At 52.7% G+C, this 23,388-nt stretch overlaps 1 protein-coding gene across 2 annotated transcripts in view; it reads right to left on the bottom strand.

Annotated features, from left to right (window-relative positions):
- Nucleotides 1–23,388, bottom strand: part of COL22A1 (collagen type XXII alpha 1 chain) — a 261,951-nt gene that overhangs the window by 114,728 nt on the left and 123,835 nt on the right. For both annotated transcript variants that reach the window (XR_011389346.1, XM_051844068.2), the window contains exons 22-25: nt 21,656–21,709; nt 8,860–8,913; nt 2,689–2,742; nt 1,995–2,048 (exon numbers count right to left, since the gene is read on the bottom strand). Coding sequence is in view for 1 of the 2 variants with exons in the window: in XM_051844068.2 (XP_051700028.2) it covers nt 1,995–2,048; nt 2,689–2,742; nt 8,860–8,913; nt 21,656–21,709 (216 nt within the window). In the remaining variant the exon portion in view is untranslated. The remainder of the gene's footprint in view (nt 1–1,994; nt 2,049–2,688; nt 2,743–8,859; nt 8,914–21,655; nt 21,710–23,388) is intronic.

Below are 23,388 nucleotides of genomic sequence, written 5' to 3' on the forward strand. Positions count from 1 at the left end.
TGATGGAACAAGTGTCTCCCTCTGGTCCACATCCTATTTCCAGTTTCCCATATATGCATAGTGGGTGAGGGGCAGGGCAGTCTGCTGGGCCTTCTGCCAATGGTTCTCTTCCTACCCTGAGCTTCCCAGGGGCGCCCAAGGAGGGCATCACCCTAGCATCTCTGCCACAGGGTCTCTGCTGTCACCTTTCTCCCTACCTATTCCGGCCCCTTTCTTTTTCTTTTTCTTTTTTTTTTTTTTTGACAGGCAGGAGTGGACAGTGAGAGAGAGAGACAGAGAGAAAGGTCTTCCTTTTGCCGTTGGTTCACCCTCCAATGGCCGCCACGGCCGGCGCGCTGCAACCAGCGCACCGCACCAATCCGATGGCAGGAGCCAGGTGCTTCTCCTGGTCTCCCATGGGGTGCAGGGCCCAAGAACTTGGGCCATCCTCCACTGCACTCCCCGGCCACAGCAGAGAGCTGGCCTCGAAGAGGGGCAACCAGGACAGAATCCGGTGCCCCGACCGGGACTAGAACCCGGTGTGCTGGCGCCACAAGGTGGAGGATTAGCCTAGTGAGCCGCGGCGCCGGCCTCTTTCTTCAAGAAGCCAACACACAACCCCTCAGCACGCTCTGGCACTGCGACCTCTCACTTCCAGGGACGCTGTATCCCCAACACCAGGAGCTTCCTCCATGCCCACCCATTCCACGGGGCAGGAAGGCGTTACTGCACCTGTCTGCAGGTAAAGAGATGAAGACTCCAAGGTCACGGAGCCAGGAAAGGAGACTCACAGGGACCAGGATCTCCTGCCCACCCCCAGCTCCTTCCACCCCACCAGAGACGTTGTATCATCTCCTTTTCTGTATGTCTTAAATGGTGCCCAGGTACACACACATACCTGGGACAGGTATAAAGGAAATCATTTACATTTATAATCTTAGTGATTCTTCTGCCTACAGAACCCACTGCAACGCAATCTGAGACCTGTCACTCTGTGTCTGAAAGCTGGGTGGTGACTGTTGGTAGAAGAGTCTCCCCAGCTCTGAGCAGGTGTCTGGGGAGTGAGGGCCTCTGCAGAGGTGTGGAGGAGGGGCTTGTTTGGGGGTTCAGGGTCCTTGGGTGAATGGAATCCTGACCATGACCAAGATCAAACACTGAAGCCAGAAGCTGAGCTTCAAAGCGTTGGTGGCCATAGCTGCACCTGGATAAACCATTGTGCCTTTTGGATCCTTTTCCCCTCAATGTAACACCTGTCCTGCCCTGTGCTCACACCGCCATGTATCTGTGGGGGACCCACGAGACCCAAGACTGCCAATGTGTCTGCCCTTTCAATGCCATCACTCATGTGAGGTGCTTGTGGGTGACACCGACTACTGGTGCTGACCACGCCGTTCACAGGGTGCCCTCTGGGGCTCTGCCCCGATCAGCCCAGCACCCTGACGTGGGAGCTAGTCCCTGCCTCCAGGGTGCCTCAGTCCACATCCACCCATGGATCCGTGGTCCATGGGTGGGGGGGAGGTGCCAGGCACCACCCGACACACATGGAGACATTTCTTGACACGTGTGGAGACACCCCTGAGTGTAGCCACATACCTCCTACGTGCAGACACCAGTTTTGGCTGAGCCCCCCAACAGGGTATAAAAGCCGTGCCCTGTCCCATTTCCCAGTGAGAAACGCCATGGGGGCAGCAGGGGCACGATGACAGGATAGCTGCAGAAAGGAGTTGCCACACCCTCGACCTGGCCTCGGTGTCTCTGTCCCTGGCTTCTGTTCCCCTGGGACGCTTGGGGACTGTTGAAAGGGTCTTTGGATGAGGAGGGCCCACGTCTACCCCACAGTGGCCCAGGGCACACGGTGCAACCCAGAAGACAGAACCCAAGGAAGTCCCCATGGAAGGAAGGGGCAGGCGAGTGCTGGCTCTCGGGCCAAGGCCGCAAGGGAGGGGGCACACCGGGAGACAGCGGCCCTGGGCTGGGAGGGGAGAGCAGGCGGGAAGAGGCCCCGGGACACTCACCACAGGCCCCACAGACCCAGGTCTTCCTGGGAAGCCAATCTCTCCAGGCAAACCCTGAAAAAGGAACACACAGTCGCTGTGAGCCTGATCCCCTTGGAGCCTTTGGCCCTGGTCCCAAGGCCTTTCCCACACAGGCCCTGGCCTCTGGCTCTCCATGGGCACCTCAGGACCAGCTGTGGTCCGTGAGACCCAGAGGGGGCCCATATCCATGCCTGGTGGGGCCACGCCTGTGTGGTCCACAGCCAGGAGCCACCATGCTCTACACCCCACCTGGGGGGATGGATGGATGGACCCAGCTCCCTGTGCTGACTGTCCCATCTGCGCCCCCATGGACAAAGACACCCCCACACCCCAACTCCAAGTATGCTTTGGGGACTTTCCCAGCTGCCTCCTGGGAGATGGGAGGGGAGTGGTGACAAACACTCTGCTGGGTCCTTTCAAGACCACATGGCTCTGGAAGCCACAGCACACACAGCTGTGCTACCCCACTGGCCCTGCCCAGGGAAGGGCCTCCAAGGTCTACACAGCCCAGGCTAGGGGGTAGCCCAGTGGGGCTTCTCCTGCCTGTGTCTCCGCACTGGTCTTGGGCAGAGATAAAGCAGACGCCTGCACGGGGGAGGTGCCCCTGGCTCCCACAGGCCACACAGCCACCATCAAGAGCCCCCAGGAGAGAAAAAGCCAAAGCCAGTCTTACCGGGGGGCCTCCTGGTCCAGCAGGGCCTGGGGCTCCGGGCGGTCCTGGGGGACCCTGGAGAAGATACAAGGGGAGGTCAGAGAAGTGCCCGCATTCCACAGAGAGGAGGGGACGGGGCACAGCAAAGACGGGGGATTCGGGCTTTGTTTGTGATGCCCAACTCTCAAACCAAAGAACAGAAACCAAGAGGAAGAAATGATGTGAAGGAAAACCCGCAGAAGACCAGCGTGTCGTAGCTGGGGGAGACGTCTTCAACAATGGTGACATTAGCTGTGTGCTGGATACATAAAACACTCGTGCGTTTAAGGCAGCTGCATACACACACGCACACACACACACACACACGCACAGTGGGTTAACCCACTAACCAACACCTCCAGTCATTAGCCATGGACCAGAGTCTTGGGGGGTGAATGGCAGGGTTCGCACGCCCCACACCTGCCAGTGCTACAGGTCAGGGCGGGCTACACCTCCATGTACACTTCCACTCGCCACAGCAGGACTCACACGCCGTTCCAACCATCCATGCCTGTGCTTCAGTCACTGTCCATAAGCAGGCACTGTTGGTGAACTGAAACCAAAACAGTGCCCATCTGGATACAGCGCCAGAGGCAGGGGAGGCAGACGCGTGCAGGCCGATACAGGGCAGGTGCTCAAATAAACCTGGGCACCAGGGCACAGGCGCCTGGAGGGGCAGGGACATCGCCACGGGCCAGGAGCACCACGAGCACCAAGGCCACACTCTGGGAAGGGTGTTCCACCCACGAGGGATGCAGGCAAGCCTTGGGGTACCAGGCTCGGGGGTAACTGAAGGAGCCTAGGCTGACACACAAGGCCACAGAACAGCTTTCAGTGTGGGTGGGAGGGGTGGGGAGGAGGGGGGGAGGGGGGAAGGCCCTTCTAGTTTTCTCTGCACCTGGTGCTGCGACCACCCCAGGGCACTGCTCCATAACCCCTTGCAGTCACCTGGACTGCAGGGACAACATACCACATCGCCACCAGAGGGCGGCAAATACCAAAGAATAGCAGAGCTCGCCGCTCCAAGACCCGTTCCCTTGTCTCCCTCCAGAGGGCGCACGTGAGCCAACCATTGGTAGTAAACAGGCAGAAAACGCAGGCGGTTTGCTGGCACCTGCATTTGGTTTGCTATGCAGCTCTCTCAGAGGATAGGCCCTGGTGAGTCCTCAAGGTAGCGTCGACCCCCGGTGCAGAAATCAGCTCACAGCTGGAGCCATGGAGGGTCAGGCAGAGCTGGGCGGTGCTCTGGGCAGGAGCCACTCAGACGAGGGCCGGGAAGACATCAGAAGAGGCCCCGCCTCGTCACAAAGCCTGTTCTGCCCCCTCTATACTGACCTCTGGCATTGTTCCGCCCAGGCCCCCTCAGCTCCTTTGGCAACGCAAGCTCTCCAGCACAGACCGGACCAAGCTTCTCTGGCTTTCTTGTTAACTTTAATTAGTGCACTCATCTCCAAACACAGCAGCTGTCTGAGTCCACTCATAGCTAAGTTTCCAAATAACTAGAGGACTAATGGCAAAATCACAGGAAAGCAATGGTAAAATTTTTTTTTTTTTTGCATACACTTGACCAGTTTTCCTAGGACTGATAAGGCCTCTTCCTCTCTCTCCAACTTTTCCATCCAAAAGACAGAAACCTTCCAGGAAGCATATAGGTGAGGTTATTAAGGTTACAAGAAGGAAACAGCCAGCACTGTGGCATAGCGGGTAAAGCCACCACCTGCAGTGCCAGCATCCCATATGGGCACCAGTTCAAGTCCTGGCTGCTCCACTTCCAGTCCAGCTCTCTGCTATGGCCTGGGAAAGCAGTAGAAGATAGCCCAAGTCCTTGGGTCCCTGCACCCGCATGGGATACCCAGAAGAAGCTCCTGGCTCCTGGCTTAAGATTGGCACAGGCCGGTGCCGTGGCTCAATAGGCTAATCCTCTGCCTGCGGCACCAGCACACTGGGTTCTATCCCATTCGGGGCGCCGGATTCTGTCCTGGTTGCCCCTGTTCCAGGCCAGCTCTCTGCTGTGGCCTGGGAGTGCAGTGGAGGATGGCCCAAGTCCTTGGGCCCTGCACCCGCATGGGAGACCAGGAGAAGCACCTGGCTCCTGGCTTCGGATCAGCGTGGTGCACCAGCACTCTGTAAAAAAAAAAAAAGATTGGCACAGCTCTGGCATTGCAGCCAAATGGGGAGTGAACCAGCGGATGGAAGACCTGTCTCTTGCTCTCTGCGTAACTCTTTCAAATAAATAAATAAATCTTAAAAAAAAAATAAAAAGGAAATAGAGCTAAAACAAACTCCAGACTCAAGTTCAAGACCCAGCACTGTTGGGAGCTCTCCAAGGTACTGCAGGGGAGGCCGTTCCTTTGGCCAGGAGACTGACAGGAAGGTCAGAGCTTTGGTTTAGGGTGGCCTGGTGGAATCCTGTGTGGCCTCAGGATACCTCAATGGACTTCCAGGCACTGGATTTCAATGCTTAGAGTCCGAGTCTCCCCAGCTGTAACAAAGCGTGTGGCGGCGTTTGCCGCTGGTCACTGCGTGCAGTCTGAAGAAGGTTGTGAACCAGCCTGGAACAAAGGAGCCCTCACAAATGCTACTTTTCTTCTCTTGTACTTGTTGGAAAATGGCAGCCAATTCGTCTCCTTACGACCCAGAGGGAAACAGTCTGTAGACCTAAATGTTACAAAGGAAACGTGAGCCTGTTCTTACTTCTAATGAAAAGACCTGTGGCAACTCTACATTTAATTTGCCAATCAGTTCAATTATTATTAGTGAAATATTTGATGCCTCTAATACTACCATGATTAACTTGCTATTTAATGTGATTACTAGCTCCAATGATGATGCATAAATAATCAATTCACCGGATGATCATTAGTAAAAGAAAGGCGAATAATTATTCCCATCCCACCTACCTCCAACTGGGGATTTATGAAGTGGATGGAATGTGGAGATGCATGAAAATCACTGCACACATTAGCAGGGCAATCGAGTCCCTTGTACAGCTGGCACAGATCTGCTTTCTGGGGAAGCTGAACTGCCCTTGTGAGTCCTTCCCTCACCAACCAAGTGTAAGGACGACCCAGCTTGGGGTCGGGGGCGGGGCTTCTGCAAGCCCACCCAGGTCTCTGGCCAGCCCCTTCCCTGGCTGTTCCCACTAACTCAGGGGGCACCGTGCTTGCATCACTCTCGGTCAGAGCAGGCGCAGATGTCCATAGTTCCTCACGGGCCACCAGGACACAGGCACCCCTACCCAGGGCGTCAGGGATGTGGCCTTTACTTGTAAAACCTCACAGCAGGCCAAAGCGTCCATCCCAGAGGACAGACACTGAGAGCATCTCATAGGGCAGCTACCGTCCTGGGACCACCCCTGCCCCAGACCCTGCAGTGCCTACTCCCATCCCATCGCAGATGAAGCCAAGGCAACCCTGAACTCAGAGTCTCTGGGTTTAAATGGGGGAAGTAGACTCCGTTCACAGGCATTTGTACAGGAGAAGAGGGACAATTCTGCATGAACGCTAAAGACAGCATCTGCCATGAGCAGTAAGCAAACGCAGGTGTGCCCCTTCCTCCTCTCCAGTGCCCTGCCTGGGTCAGCTTGACTCTCCAGTCAGTGAAGGCACCCTCCTCAGGCCTCCACAGTGCAAGCCCTGCTCGGCGGATCCTCCTGCAGCACCTCAATGTTTAGAACAACGATGCTTTCATGTCCCAGGGCCTTGCAGACCCTGGGGAGGGGCTGCATCCTGTAGAGAGCCAACAGCTTGCCTGACAGCAAGACTTCTACATGCAGCCCACCAGTCCCTAGGCCATCGTCCCCCTGCTAACTTTCATCAGGTCCCTGGAGTCTGGGACAGCAGAACACCATCCCCAGACCACAGAGCTCCTCTCCTCAACCACCTGATGCTAAGCCTATTCTGCCAGCCAATCACCTGCCTCTCCCATTCCTTCCCTTAGGAAACACAACACGGGCTCCTGCCCACACTGTTCTCTCACTCCCCCAGCCTTGGACCTGGTGGCTGCCTCCCTAGCAGCCCTGGCTGGGACGGCTCATTTCCTGCTGAGGGAATGTGACAAGCTCCAGTCTCAATGGCATCTCCCTGACTTTGCCTCCCAGGAGCTGGGTCAGGAAGAGTGAATTAGAGGGACTTGCAGGCCCTGGAGAAATTCTGCCCCTTTCAAGTCTAGGTGTGGCTGGATGCAGCTTTGTCCATCCGTAGGGAGCAGCTGCAGGGCAGCAAACTGTGCCCCCTGCAGCTCTGTGTTGCCTGGTCCTGAACACTGAGCCCTCTGTCTGAATCGGGGTGTGTGCCACTCGGGGAAGCCTCGGAGGAATGACACCCCAGCCTGGCTCCATGCCTGGCACTCAGGGGACCAGCGTGGTGGCTCCGTGTGTTAAGCTACCACCTATGATGCCAGGATTCCATATGAGCACCAGTTCAAATCCTGGCTGCCCCACTTCTCACTCAGCTCCCCGCTAATGTGCCCAGGAAAACAGCAGATGTCTTATGTTCTTGGTTCCCTGCACCCATGGGGGAAGCCTGGATGGCGTTCCTGGCTTCTGGCTTCAGCCTGGCCCAACCCTGGCTGTTGGGCCATTTGGGGACTGAACTTGTGGGTAGAAGCTCTCTCTCACTCACTCACTCACTCTCTCCCTCTCTGACTCTGCCTTTCAAATAAGTAACTAAATAAATAAATTTTAAAAAGACTTGCTGAATGAAAATGAAAATACATTTTCCAGAGTAGCAAAGAGTGTAGGCAAATAAAACACCTGTAGGTAAAATAATTTGATAGAAAACGTCATTGATGGCAAATTCTAAGATACACAAGCTTTGCTCACTGGAAAGCAAAGTCACACACCAAATGCACAAAGCACCCCATTTTTCGGTATTAACAGCAAAATGCCACAATGAATACGAAATCTTCAGAGAACTGTCAATTACAGTGTGTCTTGTATTTTCTGTCCCTAGCTATATCCTGAGTTGAATGAGAGGCACCGAAATGCAGTCTGATGTGCACCCCGCATGCCCGTCATTCTCATGGACACTTTGATGTCCATCAGCAGGAAAAGCCACCTTATGAAGTGGGTTAGCCGTGTGTCCTGGGTCAACTGCAGGTACACACAGGGACTGCCACGTGGGGACAGGAATGGGATGGAAGGTCCTGGAGGCGGTGTGTCCCCAAAGCCCACTTCTTTCCTGCAGCTCTGGGAGGAGGGGTCAGGACAGAGGAGCTGATCACAACCCCAGCCCACCTGCTCATCACCAATATGGCCGGAAGACCAGGGATGGCCACCCTTACCCGGTCCTCACTGTGCCCAGGGAACCTCAGGAATGCCGTCAGAGTCCCTGCTTTTGTCTTCAACTTGGAGCCTTCACCAGGAGTTCACTGATCTGAGGCGGAGGTTGGGGTGAGGGGGTGAGCAGAGCTTTGAACAGCGTGTGTGGGGCTGCAGGCAGCAGGACAAAGTGTGGGACAGAGGGACACATAGCACAGCTCAGTGCCAAGGCACCAGCAGGAGTCAGAGCAAAGAGGAGGTGGGTGAGAAGGGGGGGCTCCATGAGCCAGGAAAGCCCCTGTCTAGGAACAGACAGGGGACCCGAGGCTCAGAGAGGGGAAGGGGGCAGGTCTGGGTCCCACGAGTCCACAGCCAGACTGCAACCACAGCACAGGGTCTTCACATTCCTCCCATTTATGGGCCCTCAGCTGAGCCTCTTCCAGTTCTCAACTTCCTCTCCCACCACGCTCTGCTCCATGCTCCCTGCTCCTAAGGCACCACGGACCTGTCCAAACCTGCACACACACACCCGCCTGCCTGTGTCCACGTATGGATTCCCACAGAGCTGCGCCCCTCCCCCACCACTGCCAGGTTGCCTGTGGCTTGTCCCTCAGTGCCCCTGTGCCACCTCCCTTCGCTGCCTTTACACAGGAATGGTGCTCCCTTTTGTCATGCAGACATGCCTTCTCTCTGCCCCTTGGGCTCTGGCAGCAGTGGGGGAGGGGTGAGGGAATGATGGTGGGTGGGACTGAGAGGACAGATGACCCACTACTGCCTATTCTTTTCAATGCTTTCATGGTGACTAGTGACCTACCTGAGGGTTGCTACATAGTCATGTATTTTAACAAAGAAGGTGACATTGCCACAGAAGAGAATGTGAAGATAATGGTTACCTGCGGTCCCAACGGTCCAGGGATTCCAGGTGGGCCCACGTCACCTTTCTTCCCCTGAGTGCAAAAGAAGCAGCCAAAAATTAACAGACAGAAGAAGCAGTAATTAAGCCACTACCGGAGCCGGGCTAATAGCACGTCTCGGGAAGAACGTGGTCTTGACAGCCCAGGCTCCCCACTTAATGCCCCGTCCCTCCAGGAACGCCCTGCAGAGCAGCTGCAGGCACGGGAACAGGGCTTAAGGCCGGCCCACCAACCCCGCAATCTGATCACAACATGTTTATCCACGCTCCGAATTGTCACCTCATACCCCGTCAATAGGTGCCACTATGTGTGTCCATTAAAAATAAAAACATGTGTGGAAAAAACAGACTCAGGCTGCCAGGGTCAGAGAAGCCTGGCTTTGGTGTCCAGCCCTGTGACCTGGACACTGCTGTGGGCACATGGCCTCGGCCTTGAATTCTAAAGGCACAAGAAGGTGCATCTGGGAAAAATCTCCTTATTCCACGCTCAGCCGCCTGGCCCCTCTTCTCAAAGGCAGCAATCCTCCTGCAAGCCAGTTAATCTTGCCAAAGATAGTTAACACACAGGTAAGGCGCTCTCTCGCCACACATGCATGCACACACACACACACACCACACACACACACACACACACTCTTCATAAACTATCACACACCATTGAGTCTGTGAATAAACTTTGCCTTCCCCCACTGCACAACTGCTGCTGCTGCCCTGCCCTCCACAGAGACAATGCTTCCACCCAAAAGGGGTGCACTGAGCAGCCCCCCACTTGCGGGCAGGTGGGCCCACAGGCCATATCCTCTCTTCTGCTCCTGCAGTCCATGCTGCAGCGCACACCCTGCCCCCAGCACGCTGATCTTAAAGTTCAGGCTCCATCCAGCCCGTCTCAGCCGGCGTAAGGTGTAGGCTGGTTTGATTAATGTATTCAGCAAGGTGATGGCAAATATTATATACAGGAGCTATCTAAATGACACAATAAGGGCACGCATGTTTTATTCTCGGTAGTTTTCCCGATTAAACAAAAACGCTGCAACCTGAAATTAAAATTGAAATCAGACTTTCCGTTTCCTGAGTGCCCACGATTTCGGAGACCGCCTTTCTGGTTCCTGCCACATGTGTCCTTCCTTCATGGGCTCTGCGAGAGGTCCCTGGGGGACAGGTGGTCTCAGCCCCATCCGCAGGTGTCACGTGGACTTTCAGAGTCAGATCTCACCTGTTGCACAGCCAGCAAGGGACAGAGTTCCCCGCTCGTGGTGTTGCCTTCACGGGGCTTGGAAGACAACGAAAAGGTGTAACTTCTCCCTGTGTTTGCTGCATTACAGAACCTGATGACAGCTCCACCTCTCAGTCAGCAGCTCTGGTCCTCTTACCTCTGCTCTGGGCAGCCCACTTGCTCTCAACTCCACCTCACACCAACACACCAGGTCACTTCTTTCCTTGGGCTGTGCCCAGCCTGGCTCCGATATTTCCTGTTGCATCCTCTCTTCCTCCTTTCCTTCCTTCTTCCCTCCTTCTCTTTCTCCCTCTCTTCCTTCCTTCCTTGATTTCTCCACCCACCCCCTGCACGCCATCTCATGAGCAGGTAACATACCGAGCCCAAAGCAAGGAGCTCTGTGATGCTGCTGTGTACCCCCACCCCCCGTCTCCTACCTAGAGCACCAATGCAAACAGAAGGCCCGTCCTCCCTCGGGAGCTGCTGCAGGCTCCTGTCTTGCTGCCCAACAGGGAACAGGGTTTGGGGGCTACTTGGTGGAGCACTTTGATTGAGCTCAGAGGAAACTTCTCTAAGTCCTAGAACCCCAAGGAAAGAGACTTGCCCACTCTGGCTGAAGATGGAAAAGGCACTTCCATCTACTTCTCCTGCTTATTTCCTGACATCGATCCTATGACATGCCGAGAAGTGAGCACACAGGGCAAGGCCAGGGACAGATGTACAACACACAATCAGCAGCCTGGGACAGGTGTACAACATACAATCGGCAGCCTGGGACAGGTGCACAACACACAATCAGCAGCCTGGGACAGGTGCACAAGGGCCTGCAGACCGCCCAGGGGAGGCTGACGCTGCGAGATGTGAAGCAGGAGGCAGAGGAGCATGCAGGAAACAGCAGGGGAGTGTGGAGAGGCAGACAGCAGGAGCCCTGAGCTCTGACCGTGTGCAATCCAGGGTGGGCATCTGCAGGACTGGGGTGCGGCCAACAAGGCCAGCAGTGAGTCACGAGGGCCAGAGGGTCCCTGGCCATAGGGAGCCATGCAAGAGGCCCCAGATTCTAAATAACCACACAGCCTCATCCACAGGGCAGGGAGGATGGGAAAAGCTAACAAAAATCACTTGCTCCCCTCCAAGCAGGCAGAATTAGTCTCAAAATGTAGAGAAAGGCCCACCTCCTCTCCTTAGCAACACTGCATTGCTTCTCTACTACCGAGAACGAAGCTTCCACAGCCCGCAGCCTGGCCCCCTGAGAACTCCCTCCCGCTGCCCCCTCATCTCACTTCCTTGCATCCTTTTTGCTACCTCCAGCCACGCCGGCCCCCTCCTGTACCTGAACATGCTGAATGTGTTCTGGCCTCAACCTCTTCCCGTTGGCTATCTCTTCTGCCCTGGATGCTCATCCCAGGGCACCCACTGGGATCAACTCCTCAGTTCAATCAGGTCTCTGCTCAAACGTTTGTCCCCTGATGTGAGTGTCCTCCTGAGCCTGAGACACCTTCCCTCTGCCCCACTGTGGCCCCTTCCCCTGTGGTGTGCCCCCCAAGTGATGCTGGTGTTTAACTGTCACCTGTCCAGCCCTCACGGGACACAAGCCCAGAAAGCAGGATTAGCTCTGGTTGTGTCCAATGCTTGCTGTGGTCCCAGAACAGTGACGCACACTCGATGCATGTTTGTGGGATAAACGGACCCTTTGTGATTGGTGTGGTCCAGAGCCATCATGGTGGCAGTGGGGACAGCAGTGATGCACTGAGAGAAGCAATGTTAGGGAGGAGTGGAGTTGTAAGTTGGTGATTTGGGGGCTTGCAGACAGATAAGTCGGTCTGACTTAGAGGTGGGAGCCCACAGGGTGCAGTGAGCTCTAGGGAAGAATGCACTGCTTGACACTTGTCAGGGAAATTCAAAATGTGGTCGCCAATAGCTTCAGAGGAGAGTGCAGCCTCAGAGGCACCCCCCGGTCGTGCTCTGATTACGGCAAACGACAGGCAGTGGTCACTAAGAGAGCCACACACTGCCAGCTCCCCGTCCTCAGGGAATGGAGACCTTGAACTCCGCATCCAGACAAGACACCTCCTCCAACTGCTTCCAGGTTACGCCACAGAGAGTCACCGGCTATTTACGAGATGAATAAGCCGTTTTTCTTCAAGGTCAGTAGAACAATCTGGTGAACAATCAGAATTCAGAACCGAGGCCAGCAAAGTGCCTGTTACGTGAGGGATGGGAAGACGTGAGGGTTGGTAGGAGAGGACCACAGAGAAGACAGGGCGCTCTTGGTTTGGATTGAGCAGAATCTCTAAGATGCATCAGCTCCTCCTCTGTGGGGAGCAACTGGGAGCAACTCGGACTAGACTAAGTTACTGGAATTAAGACTTATTCTATGCATCTGCTCTCCCACAATATGGCGCTGGGAGAGGAGGAAACAGCTTCTACGCAGCTGCCTCTTGCCAACTTGAGTGATGACCTCCAGGAGCTGATCCTGCTCCTGATTGGAGGAGAGCAGTGTACTCGGCGTGTGGGTAGCAGAGTTGGGATTGGCGGAGGAGGACTATAAAGGAGGAGACAACATGCACCGGGAACATCTGAAGGAACACCTGAGCAGCCCCCGAGAGAGCCGGCCGGCGGTGTGCCGCTCCCCCGCGGAAGTGGGGAATGTGGCTAGGGGGAACCGCCCTTCCACGGAGGTGGAAGGGTTGGTAGCCAACCCGGGAAGAACCAGCAGCAAACCCGGGGAGGGCCGAGCAGACGAAAGAACAGCACAGGGTCCTGTGTCGTTCCTCCACGAAGAGGGGGAGCGACACTCCTCCAGATGGCGCCATCACCTTTGGGGGGCTGCTGTGAGCCTCAATGCCTTCTCTTACAGAAGGCATTGCTAGTGCTCGGGAAGACGGACACATGAGATGAACAGGGGACGTGGAACAGGCATGGAGTCAGGAGGTGCTTCTGGGCTGGGGAAATCAGACGAGTAGACTTGTGGGCAGTTAGGGAGGATATGGTGGGGAAAAAATGTGCCTACAGAAGCAAACATTTCCAGCAGTAGGTTTTCAGCAAGAAGAAGAAAAAGAAGAGGCCAGAGGAGGAAACACATGAGAAATCTGTGACCCAAAGGCTGGTGCTGTGGTGTAGTGGGTGGAGCTACTGCCTGTGACATCAGCATCCCATATGGGCACCTGCTTCAGTCCTAGCTGCTCTCCTTCCGATCCAGCTCCCTGGTTATGACCGTGGAAAAGCAGCAGCAGATGGCCCAAGCACTTGGGCCTCTGTCACCCATGTAGGAGACCCAGAGGAAGCTTCAGGGTCCTGGCTTGGGCCTGACCCAGCTCTGGCCACTGCAGCCATCTGGGGAGTGAACCAGCAGATAGAAGATATCTTTCTGTCTCTCTCTCCCTCTCTTTCAAATAAATGCATGAATATGTTACTAAAAATAATAAAGAAATCTGTGACCCTGGTAGTGTCATAAGACATCCTTGCCCCCCAAAGTCAGAATCACATGGGTCATTCCTCCCAGAGAATCACCAGGGTGACTTGATCCTTCTGTCCAGCTCTGGCCTCCATATCCACACTTTCTACACCCTCAGAGTCAGGGTCAGAGCCACCTGTGTGCTCCTAGAGGGCCCTCTCCTTCCTGCAGCCACCACCAAGAGCTGACCCTGGCCCTCGGGGCCCACCTCTCCCCTGCGGACACTCCTTGGGCCAACCTGTGCTGGCCGCTGTGTTTCCTACATGGTTAGGAAGCTCCGCCCAAGCCACCACCCACATCAGAACTGATCAGAGGATCCTCATTATCTCAGAGAGACCACCTGAGCTGCTTCCTGTGCAGACCTCCAGGCCCTGGGACTCTGCCCTGTCTCTGCCATCCAGCTTCCGGGGCTCCTGCTCCCATCTCCTGCTGGGCTGCCTGCCGCAGTCCCACACGCTCCCTTGGCACTTGTGTTCTCTGGGAATCTACCCATGTGCTCTTTCCATCTGGAATAGCCCCTCCCCATCTCGACTTGCCCAAATCACAGCCCACACCAGTACCTCCTCACGCAGCTTCAACAATTGCCAGAGATAACAGCCAAAATGCTAAAAATACTTGCGAGAAACAGATTCCCCAAGGCCAGTTGAAGGGTAATGAGTTAGAATTGCCAGGGGCAGGGTGCAAAGCTCCAGGAAAGTGGCTCTGAGGGTTTGACCACTCAATTCCATCCAAGGATTCTCTGTCTTCCTTCCCCAGTCCTGCTCCTGAATGGCTCTGAGGGCGAAGGATTCTAAAGCTAAAGTAGGTGGGGGAGGGAAGTCTTTAACTGACTGAGTCTTAGTTGTCCCACATGGAGAAAGGATATTCATTGTAATTACCAGGAAATACAGTAGCAGGAGAAATAACTTGGTGTTTGAGAAAGTGATTACAAAGTATCATAAAGCATTTATCAAAGGTAGCAGACGCTGTTGAGAATGGAGAGGAGGCACATAGTGACTGTGGTGGAAAGGAATAGGAATGTTCTGGCTCCTTCCGGAAGTGTCCCCAGAGAGTGACAGACCGTGCTCTATACCTGTTTTTTAGAATCACTACCTTCTGGCTGTGTCACGGAGATAACTGAGAGGAGGCCACCATGTGCTTGGTGACAGTGGTGCTGGGACAGCGATGACGGTGGAGGTGACAGTGATGGTTCTTACACTGATGGTGCTAACTTGGGTGGTGATGGTGCCAACAGGAATAACAGTGATGGTGGTGATGGTGCTGGTGGCACAGTTGGTGCTGGTGACACTGATGGCGAGGATTTTGGTGCTGTTGTACCTGTAGATTTTTGGTGATGGTGGTAATGATAATGGCAGTGAGTTTGGTGGTACCCGTGGTGGCAGTGATGATGATGGTGGGTTTTCTGACAGTGATGGTTTTTGTGGTGGCAGTGACTGGTCACTCTAGGGGCAGCTCCTATGTAACTTTGACATTTTCAACCCACAGCTGACTATGGGGGTTTGAGAAGTGCTGGTAATGACCGTTTCATAGCAACCCAGAGCTGTTTTACTAACAATGGGTGTATTCTTTGCCATTTTTCTCTTCTTCTCTTTTAAATTGCTACCCAGCACAGTATCTGCCTGAGTGTTTATAGTTTATCATAAGGGTCATTTTCAAGCCATTCTGAGTGCCAGGATGCTGAGTGGGGCTGGTGCTTCCAAGGCTGTCTGCCCAGAGAGGAGGGAAGCCATAAATTCTGAGCCGAAAAAGCCTTCCCAGCCAGCTCGAGTGAGTGAACACAGCCATTGCAGGGGCCATTAGCGGATAAAAGGACTGCTTATATGAGTGATTCTAATATACACCGTATGGCCGTTTGCTCAGTTCCCGTGCTCCATGCCTCCAAACGTCAAACATGATTATTTTCCACTGGTTAGAGCTGAGACCAGGTGCTCAGGGAAGACCCAGGGTGTCCTAGCATAAACCCTGGCTCCATGCCCAGGAATGAATCAAACAGTAGCCTGTGATCCAAATGATGCTGTTACCATCTGGTAGAGAAGAAAAAGGCCGGGAAAGGCTTGATAAATGGAAAGTAAAACAAATTCAACCTGGGATGCCACTGACAAAAGACCACCCATGTTTCTCCACCCAAGTCTGCCAGACACTGGAGCTGATAGCACCAAACGATAATGAAAGCCTCAGCTCCAAGAGAAACAGAAATTAAAGTGATATGTGTCCAGTGCATCCTAGTGGCTAGAAATGGTTCCAGATCTCTTCAAGGAACACACAGCAAGGAAGCAAGGCTCCAGGTCAGGAGTTTGGTGCGCATGTCCATCAGTGGACAGATGGACACACACACACACTTATCCCATCCTAAAGCAAAGCCAACGCAGTCTCAGAGCCAACCAAATCTGAGTTCCAATCCCTGCCACACTTTAACAATCTGGGTAACACCAGTAATTTCTAAGAATTAAGGGTGAAGCAAGAGTATAAAAAAATCCAGCGACTACTATGCAATCATTGTTCAGTTCCTTCATTGCTTTCTTCCACTAGCTCTATACCTGAACAGATGGATCCCATTAAAATGCATTCCTAAAGCAACTGACATATCAAGAACACCATGGAGCATATGGGGAGCCCTTCTATCTTTAGTAGGAGTGAGAGCATCTATAATGATAGGAACACGTCTTCAGTTCTCAGCTAATAGTGAGAAGGGAGACCAGACAATTAGAGAAATCACAAGGGCCAGGGGCCGTCGCTGTGGCGCAGCGGATTAATGCCCTGGTCTGAAGTGCTGGCATCTTATATGGGTGCCAGTTCAAGACCTGGCTGTTCCACTTCCGATCCAGCTCTCTGCTGTGGCCTGGGATGGCAGTGGAAGATGGCCTAAGTCCTTGGGCCCCTGAACCGTGTGGGAGACCTGGAGAGGCTTCTGGCTCCTTATTGGTGCAGCTCCGTCCGCTGCGGCCATCTGGGGAGTGAGCCAGTGGATGAAAGACCTCTCTCTCTGCCTCTCCTCTCTCTATGTAACTCTGACTTTCAGATAAATAAATAAATCTTAAAAAAAAAAAAAAGAAAGAAATCAAACGGGCCGAAGAGTTCGCCCCCAACTGTGGAAGAGCACAAAGATCCACATGACCTTGAGAAGGTCGTGCTGTCTTCCTGGGCATTAAATTTCTCAAGGACCCCTTTTACCAGGATGATTCTACTGGTTCAGATGTTCCAAATTACATTGCAAAGCCTAATTTTTTTTTCTCAGCCAGGATCTAGTACAACCAAAATTAAAAATAAAAAGGCACAAGAAGGGACCATGTTGTTTTTTCTCATAAAAAAACTCAACTTTGGGGCTGGAATTGTGGCAAAACAAGCAACACCACTGCCTGCAATGCCCACATCTCACATGGGTACCAGTTCATATGTTGGCTGCTCTACTTCTATTCCAGATCCCTGCTGTGGCCTGGGAGAGCAGCAGAGGGTGGCCCAAGTGCTTAGGCCCCTTCACCCATGTGGGAGATCTGGATGGAGCTCCTGGCTTCCTGGCTTTGGCCTGGCCCAACCCAGCGGTTACAGCCATTTGGGAATGAACCCATAGATGGAAGATATCTCAATCTCAGTCCTTCTGTCTCTGTAACTCTGCCTTTAATAGAATAAAATTAAAAACAAAACAAAATGAAACAAAAAAAAAAAACTTGACATTCCCTGTTAAAGGGCAGAACCCAGGTGACCAGATGCCCAGTTCTGAGACCTCTGGGGTCAACTCACACAGTCGTGTCTGTGCCCAGCTGCATGTGGTTCCTCCCTGATCACACAAGATGCTCACTGACGCCTTTATGTATTCCTGTGTGTGTGTGTGTGTGTGTATAAAACACACGTTTGATGGATCAGAGAAATTCTCAGTGCTGTGGGAACAGAAATAAACAGCAAAGTCCTGGCACTCCTGATCTCACATTCTGGTGGAGAAAACAACAGCAAACAAATTCTCCAAACAGAAAACCATCACGTAAGTCCTCTGCGGAGAATGTGCCGGGGGCAGGGCAGGTGGCTGCCGTGGGGAGGGCAAAGATGGCCTGGAAGGATCCTGTTTGGAAAAAGCGAGTCCCCTGCAGGCTCCGGAGCTTTCAAATGCCGCAATGGCCTGGATCCAGGCTCATTCGCCTGCCGGCACATCCTGGTTCGGCTGTAACTGCAGCCTCTCCCACTGCATCTCCGTGACACAGCTCCCTGCTCAGCTTCTTCGAGGCCTGGTCTAGACGACCAGAAGGAATGCGAGACCTCCAGGAGTTGGGTGGCCTACCCTCGGGCAGGTGGGCAGGTGGGCAGGCAGGGGGCTGTCTCCTGTGGGATGGTGGAGCGTGTACTTAGCTCCCAATTCTCCACTTCACCATGTAATTGTGGAAAAGTACCTGCTTGGTCCAAATGATGCCTTTACCTTGCCAGGGATTAGCCTGTCACTGCCCTGCAATGAAGGGCCTGGGTTCCTATCCCCACCCTGTGCTGAAGTCCCTGCCTCTCGGCACACAGGGTCCCGCACCTTGCCGTGGTCTTGTCTCTCCCCTTGGTGAGCCTGAACAGGCACAGAGACATGCAGGAGTTCTCACTGATGTTTCCATTGAAACTGATGAGCAGGAAATGACAGGTCGAGCGCAGGAAGTAGACATCATTCTCTGGGTAAGTCATTCTGTCTCCGATCCGCCTGACTCAGCCAGAGAACGACTGAAAAGGAAGCTGCTTCCAAGCCCACGAGGCTGCAATTTGTTTCTATTCTCTTGTGTTCCTTAGGTACAGGCACTGAGTCAGCAATATGCACAGGACAGAACCAGCGGGAATCAGGGAAACACCGGTGACCACTAGAGGGCCAGGGGTCTCCAAAACACCCTTGGTCATCATCCTCTACTCCCTAGAGGGAGCAGGATGAGAGGGAGTTTTCCTCTGGACCCAGCTGCACCCTGTGTCAACGCTCGTGTCACGTGCCTTGCACCATTCCCTCTCCTGCGTTAGACTCTCCAGCCATATTCTCCCCACAGGACCTGGGCCAGTAAGGGTGCTCAGGAGCCCTGTGCCTCCTCCAGCCCCTGGCCCTGGTCTGGGTCACCTCGTTGGTCTCCTTTCCCCTTGTGGTCTGTTCCCAACACAAGAGGCACACAGAAGTGTTTGGAAGGCAGAGCTGGGCCCTGCTGCAGCTGAGTGGCAAACTGCAGTGAGGAGGTTGCACCCAGGGCTCCACGAGACAGGAAGACTCTCAACACTAGGTGAATATTTAACGACACTTCGGATAGCTGTTTGCATAGATTCAGAAGGGATGATGGTATTATGGTTTTGCTTCACCTAAGATGCCTTGTTCTGGGGAGACAACATACTGAAATATTTAGGAACAAAATGAGATGATGGCTTGGGGGGCTGCTTTCAGCTAATCTACAGGTGTGTAGAAGCAAGGGTTGGTACACCCACAACTTCCCCAGTGTCTTGGTAAGCATTAACATGGGTACCAGTATATAAGGGTTTATTTTACTGATCTTTCTGCCTCTGTAAATGGCCTTTTTCCATAATAAAGCATGTTTAAAGGCATGTAGTTCAGTCATTCTAAAAGCAGTTAACAGTCCTTATCGTGATGCAACAGCCTACCATGAACTGGCTCCCAGTCTCTGCCACTTCTCCTCCTAGTGGCCCCCTGGCTGCCTCCAGCCACGCCAGCCTCAGAGCTCAAACTCCCCAAGCAGGCACCTGCCTCAGGCCCCTACCTCAGGCCATTCCCTCTGTCTGCGATGCTCATCCTGCAGCTGTCAGCATCAACGCCCTCACCCCTAAGACATTCAGGGACAGCTTCCCCAGTGCAGCCTCCCTGCACTCTGCTCACATATGTTTTTATCCCACACAGGAGCACAGAGATCCAAAGCCTGCAGCCAGTCGCTGCTCAAGAAACACTCACTAAATGAATGAGAATGTGGCAGGAAGGAGAGAGGAGGGGGAGTGAGATGGGAGAAGGGCAGGTGGAAGAAAACCAGCAAATACAAGAAAGGAAAGAGGTACATAAGGAAAGGAAATGGAAGAGGGATTGGTTGAGAGTCCCAGCATGGCACTGGCAGAGCTGAAGTGAGGGCCATGCCCACGGCCCTTTGAACCACACTGGCAAGTTTCCAAATTGGAGAGGAGGTTTGGGTGGGAGCTGATGGGTAAAGCAACAGGATGGCAGTCTTCAATGCCGCCATCGCTCCTGCTGAAACCCACTCACTTCTGCAATGCCGCTTCTCTTCCCCCTGAACATTGCACCTCTACTGAGGTGCTGGGCATCTCTGTATACATGCATCAGGTTCCTTAGCTGACCGCTAAGACGTTAATCTTTTCAGAAACCCCCAAGGCACCTATTTAGTAGAGGGCCTGTGCATTGTAAGAACTCAGAACACGTGGACCTGACAAGCAAGCTCCAAGTAAGATATTCCCTCCCTTTTTTAATAAAAGTAAATTAGATCACAGCATAGATGAAAAAGCCTTCACACTCATCTTTACATAAACAATTCCACCTACCATCTGATACTGCATTAGCGAAAGTAATACTTGCAGCAGTTCAATGCAAAATGAAACAAGGTGCACATAAACATTCATTACATAAATGTACAAAGATTACTATTTTCTCTGAAAACTGCACATGAACACATTGGAAGAATGAGAGCATGCCATCAGCTCTCTGTGGACCGCACTCTACCCTGGGTACTTCTCATAACAGCACAGTGCAGGGTAATGCCTTCCCCAGTCTTACAGGAAGTAAATGGACTTGAAATAGACCAGGTAATCTGCAGGGGCCACCCAGCAGATGAGAAGTAGAGCTTCTTGCTCAGGTCATCCTATTTTAAAGTCCAGGATCCCCCCACTCACAGAGGAGAGAGCAACCTGGCTTTGACACATGTGACTTCCTCATTTGACTCACATGGATACTGAGGCCAGGCATGGGGATGTGGGTGGGAGGTGACATGTCCAAGGTCTTCTACTGGAGCTAAGTGACTCTCTTCCCTCCCACCCAATGTACCCTCATGATGCCCTTTCATATCTCACTTAGTCTTCCACATCGGCAGCTCACAGACTCTTGAGGATTCAATATGACTATGACAGGAAGTTATTTGCAAACAAAAAAACTATGTTCACAGGTGGGTATAGCCAGGCGAGGGTCTGTGTTGAATACTAAGAGGATGTCAGCAATTTCAGAATCAAGGGACAGAAATGTGACTTTGAGACATGGCAGCCCCTGTAGACACAGCCAACCCACTGACTCTGATGCCCCAATTCCACTGAGAGACAGAATCTCCAGGATGGCAGAGGCCATCACAGGACTGGAGCTGACCCTGCCAATTGTCATGACCCCTGTGTCCACCCTCCTGTCTTTGGTCACTCATCCTCCAATGAAAACCTCCAAGGTATTAAGCTTGCTAGTCCCTGGAGCTGCCTGTCCCATCTATGGGAGGTTGTGTCCCTTGCACCGTACTCTGTGTAGAGTTTCCTACTGGAAACAGTGGGCACAGAATTGGATATGAGTTCTGGTCCAGGGTGCTGGGAAGGTTGCCAGGAGGACACCTGACCCAAATGTGCTTGTGCTTCATATGACACTGTGTTAGGAGCCCTGGTTACTGCTGAATTAAAACCCAGAAGGTGTGTACAATTCAGATAAGAAGATAAGTGCTTAGTTAAACTGACACACCAAAGATATGGCACTCAATAGTAACACAGGTTAAAGTAGCTCAGAGCAGGGAAGTAGATCTCTATCCCTTCACTCCTTTTTTTTTCCTCAAGACTTAACCATCACCTCCTTCAAGAAGCCCTGGCTGCTCCTCAGGCTGGGTCAGTTGCCCCCTTTTTGTGATCCATCAGCCCTAGGCTTCCCTCTGCAGGAGTTCTGATCACACATGGGTGTCACGTTTCTTTATACATAGCCATACAAGACAACACACTCATTTCCATGCCTCTGAGACCCAACCCAGCTCCAGCTGTAGCATGCAGATTATCTTCAGCCATATTTGGGGAACTGAGTCCAACCCTTCTACTTTAACAAGCTCGGCAGCTGGCATCATCCGCTCTGTTTGACCTTATAAAATGGGAACCGGTGTGCATGAGCTGGGGCAAGAAAGAGGGAAGATGTTTACTTACTCGGAGACCTTGTAAGCCAGGGGGTCCGTCTCTGCCTTCTGGACCCATCAGACCCTTTGGTGGAGAGAGATGGGGAAGAAAGAGAGACAATGGTAAATGCCAGCTTCACCAGGATAGTTGTGCTCTGCCTTTCACTGTCATGGGGTGGGGAAATACCAGGCACCCCAGTGGAGAAACTGGGGTTCAGGAAGGAGGGAACATTCCAGACTCACTCTCCATCTGCAGCATTTTAAAACAAATCATTCATCTGATCTCAGTACGCATGTTTACAAAGAAGCAGCAGCAAAGTCCCTTCACGCTACCATAAAGACCAAATGGCTTGGATTCATGGAAGTGTCTGGCGCCCAGGTGTCTTCATCCCTAGCCCCAGTGCCATTCACTCACAACATATGCGCTCAGAAAGAGCTGGATCAGATTATCTGACAGTCAGAGGCTAGAGATATGCAAAATACAACAGAATGGACATATGAAGGAAATTGTCTAGGAAAGATCAATTTCACTAAAGAAGGAATATTGGTGCAGGGTGAGGTCATAGTGACCTAATTCAAATCCTGCTTCTTCTCCTGCCTTGTGTCTGCAGCATGATCTCAGGAAAGTCCCTGGGCCTTGTAGAACCTGAGCTGTCGCAGTTCTAAAGAGAGGGAATATGTCCATCTATTGAGCAGTTGTGAGGACCACATGAAAAATGGACACTAAATCCTCACAGCACCTGAATCCTCTGACAGCGCCCTGATTTATACCCAAATGGAAGCATCTAGAATACAGCAAGGAAAGTGAGTGGGTCACTAAAACCCTCAGCTCTCACTGTGACCCTGGGCGAATTCTGGCCAGAATCTCCCTCTTGGCACTTCATTTTCTCATCCTCAGTAAACATGACTAGCACACTAACTCTTCCCAAATTTTGCGATAATGTATAAAGAGTCCAGGCTGTGCTTAGGTCTAATACCTTTTCTTTCATTATCCTCAACAAATGAACAAATGAGTGGACAAACTGCAGTAACAAAAGGTGTGACCTCCCTTGTTTACCAAGAGCATTTTGAGCTAAGGGCATGCAGTGAGAGAAGACCCTGCAGGAGTGTTTTCTTTAAGCATCAAGAAACACCTGGCATTGATCTGCCCAGTCAGCCCTTTAGCCACTCAGCAAGACATCGGTAAAACTACCAGAGCCTGTTTCATGTTGGGGAAATGATGAGAGAGGCCAGCATCTGGATGTACAATGCTGCCCACGGTTTCCATTTAGAGAATGGGAAATGTTTTCCTCTCTCTGGGACTGCTGAACACAAACTCAAAATTTTCCATTCTCAACAGAAGTCACATTTGATTCAATCCGATGAATATTTAGGGAACTGCTCTGTGGAAAGTCCTGAGTTAGGTGCTACTGGGGATTCAAAAGAAGAAGTAACAAAATCAGTAACGGACTCAGTAAAGCTTTATAAAGCACTGCTTCATGTATTAGTCCACTGAGCCCTCAGAGCATATGCAGGAGATGATGGTGGTGATGGTGATGATGATTCCCAAGCTAGGGGTCAATCAAATGAGGATTAGAGATTAAGCAGCATCACCAAAGGCACACAATTCCATGGAGGAAGACATGGGACATGAAGCTAGATCCTCCGGCTCCTAATCCCCAAACCTCCACAGCTCACATGGCAGTCGGGTCCCAGGGCAGCACCCCTCTTGAATACATGTTATGGGGCCATGCTTCTACGAGCATGGGCCAAGTTCCCACCATG

The sequence above is a fragment of the Oryctolagus cuniculus genome, chromosome 6 (genome assembly GCF_964237555.1).
Source record: "Oryctolagus cuniculus chromosome 6, mOryCun1.1, whole genome shotgun sequence".
In the NCBI taxonomy this organism is placed as follows: domain Eukaryota; kingdom Metazoa; phylum Chordata; class Mammalia; order Lagomorpha; family Leporidae; genus Oryctolagus; species Oryctolagus cuniculus.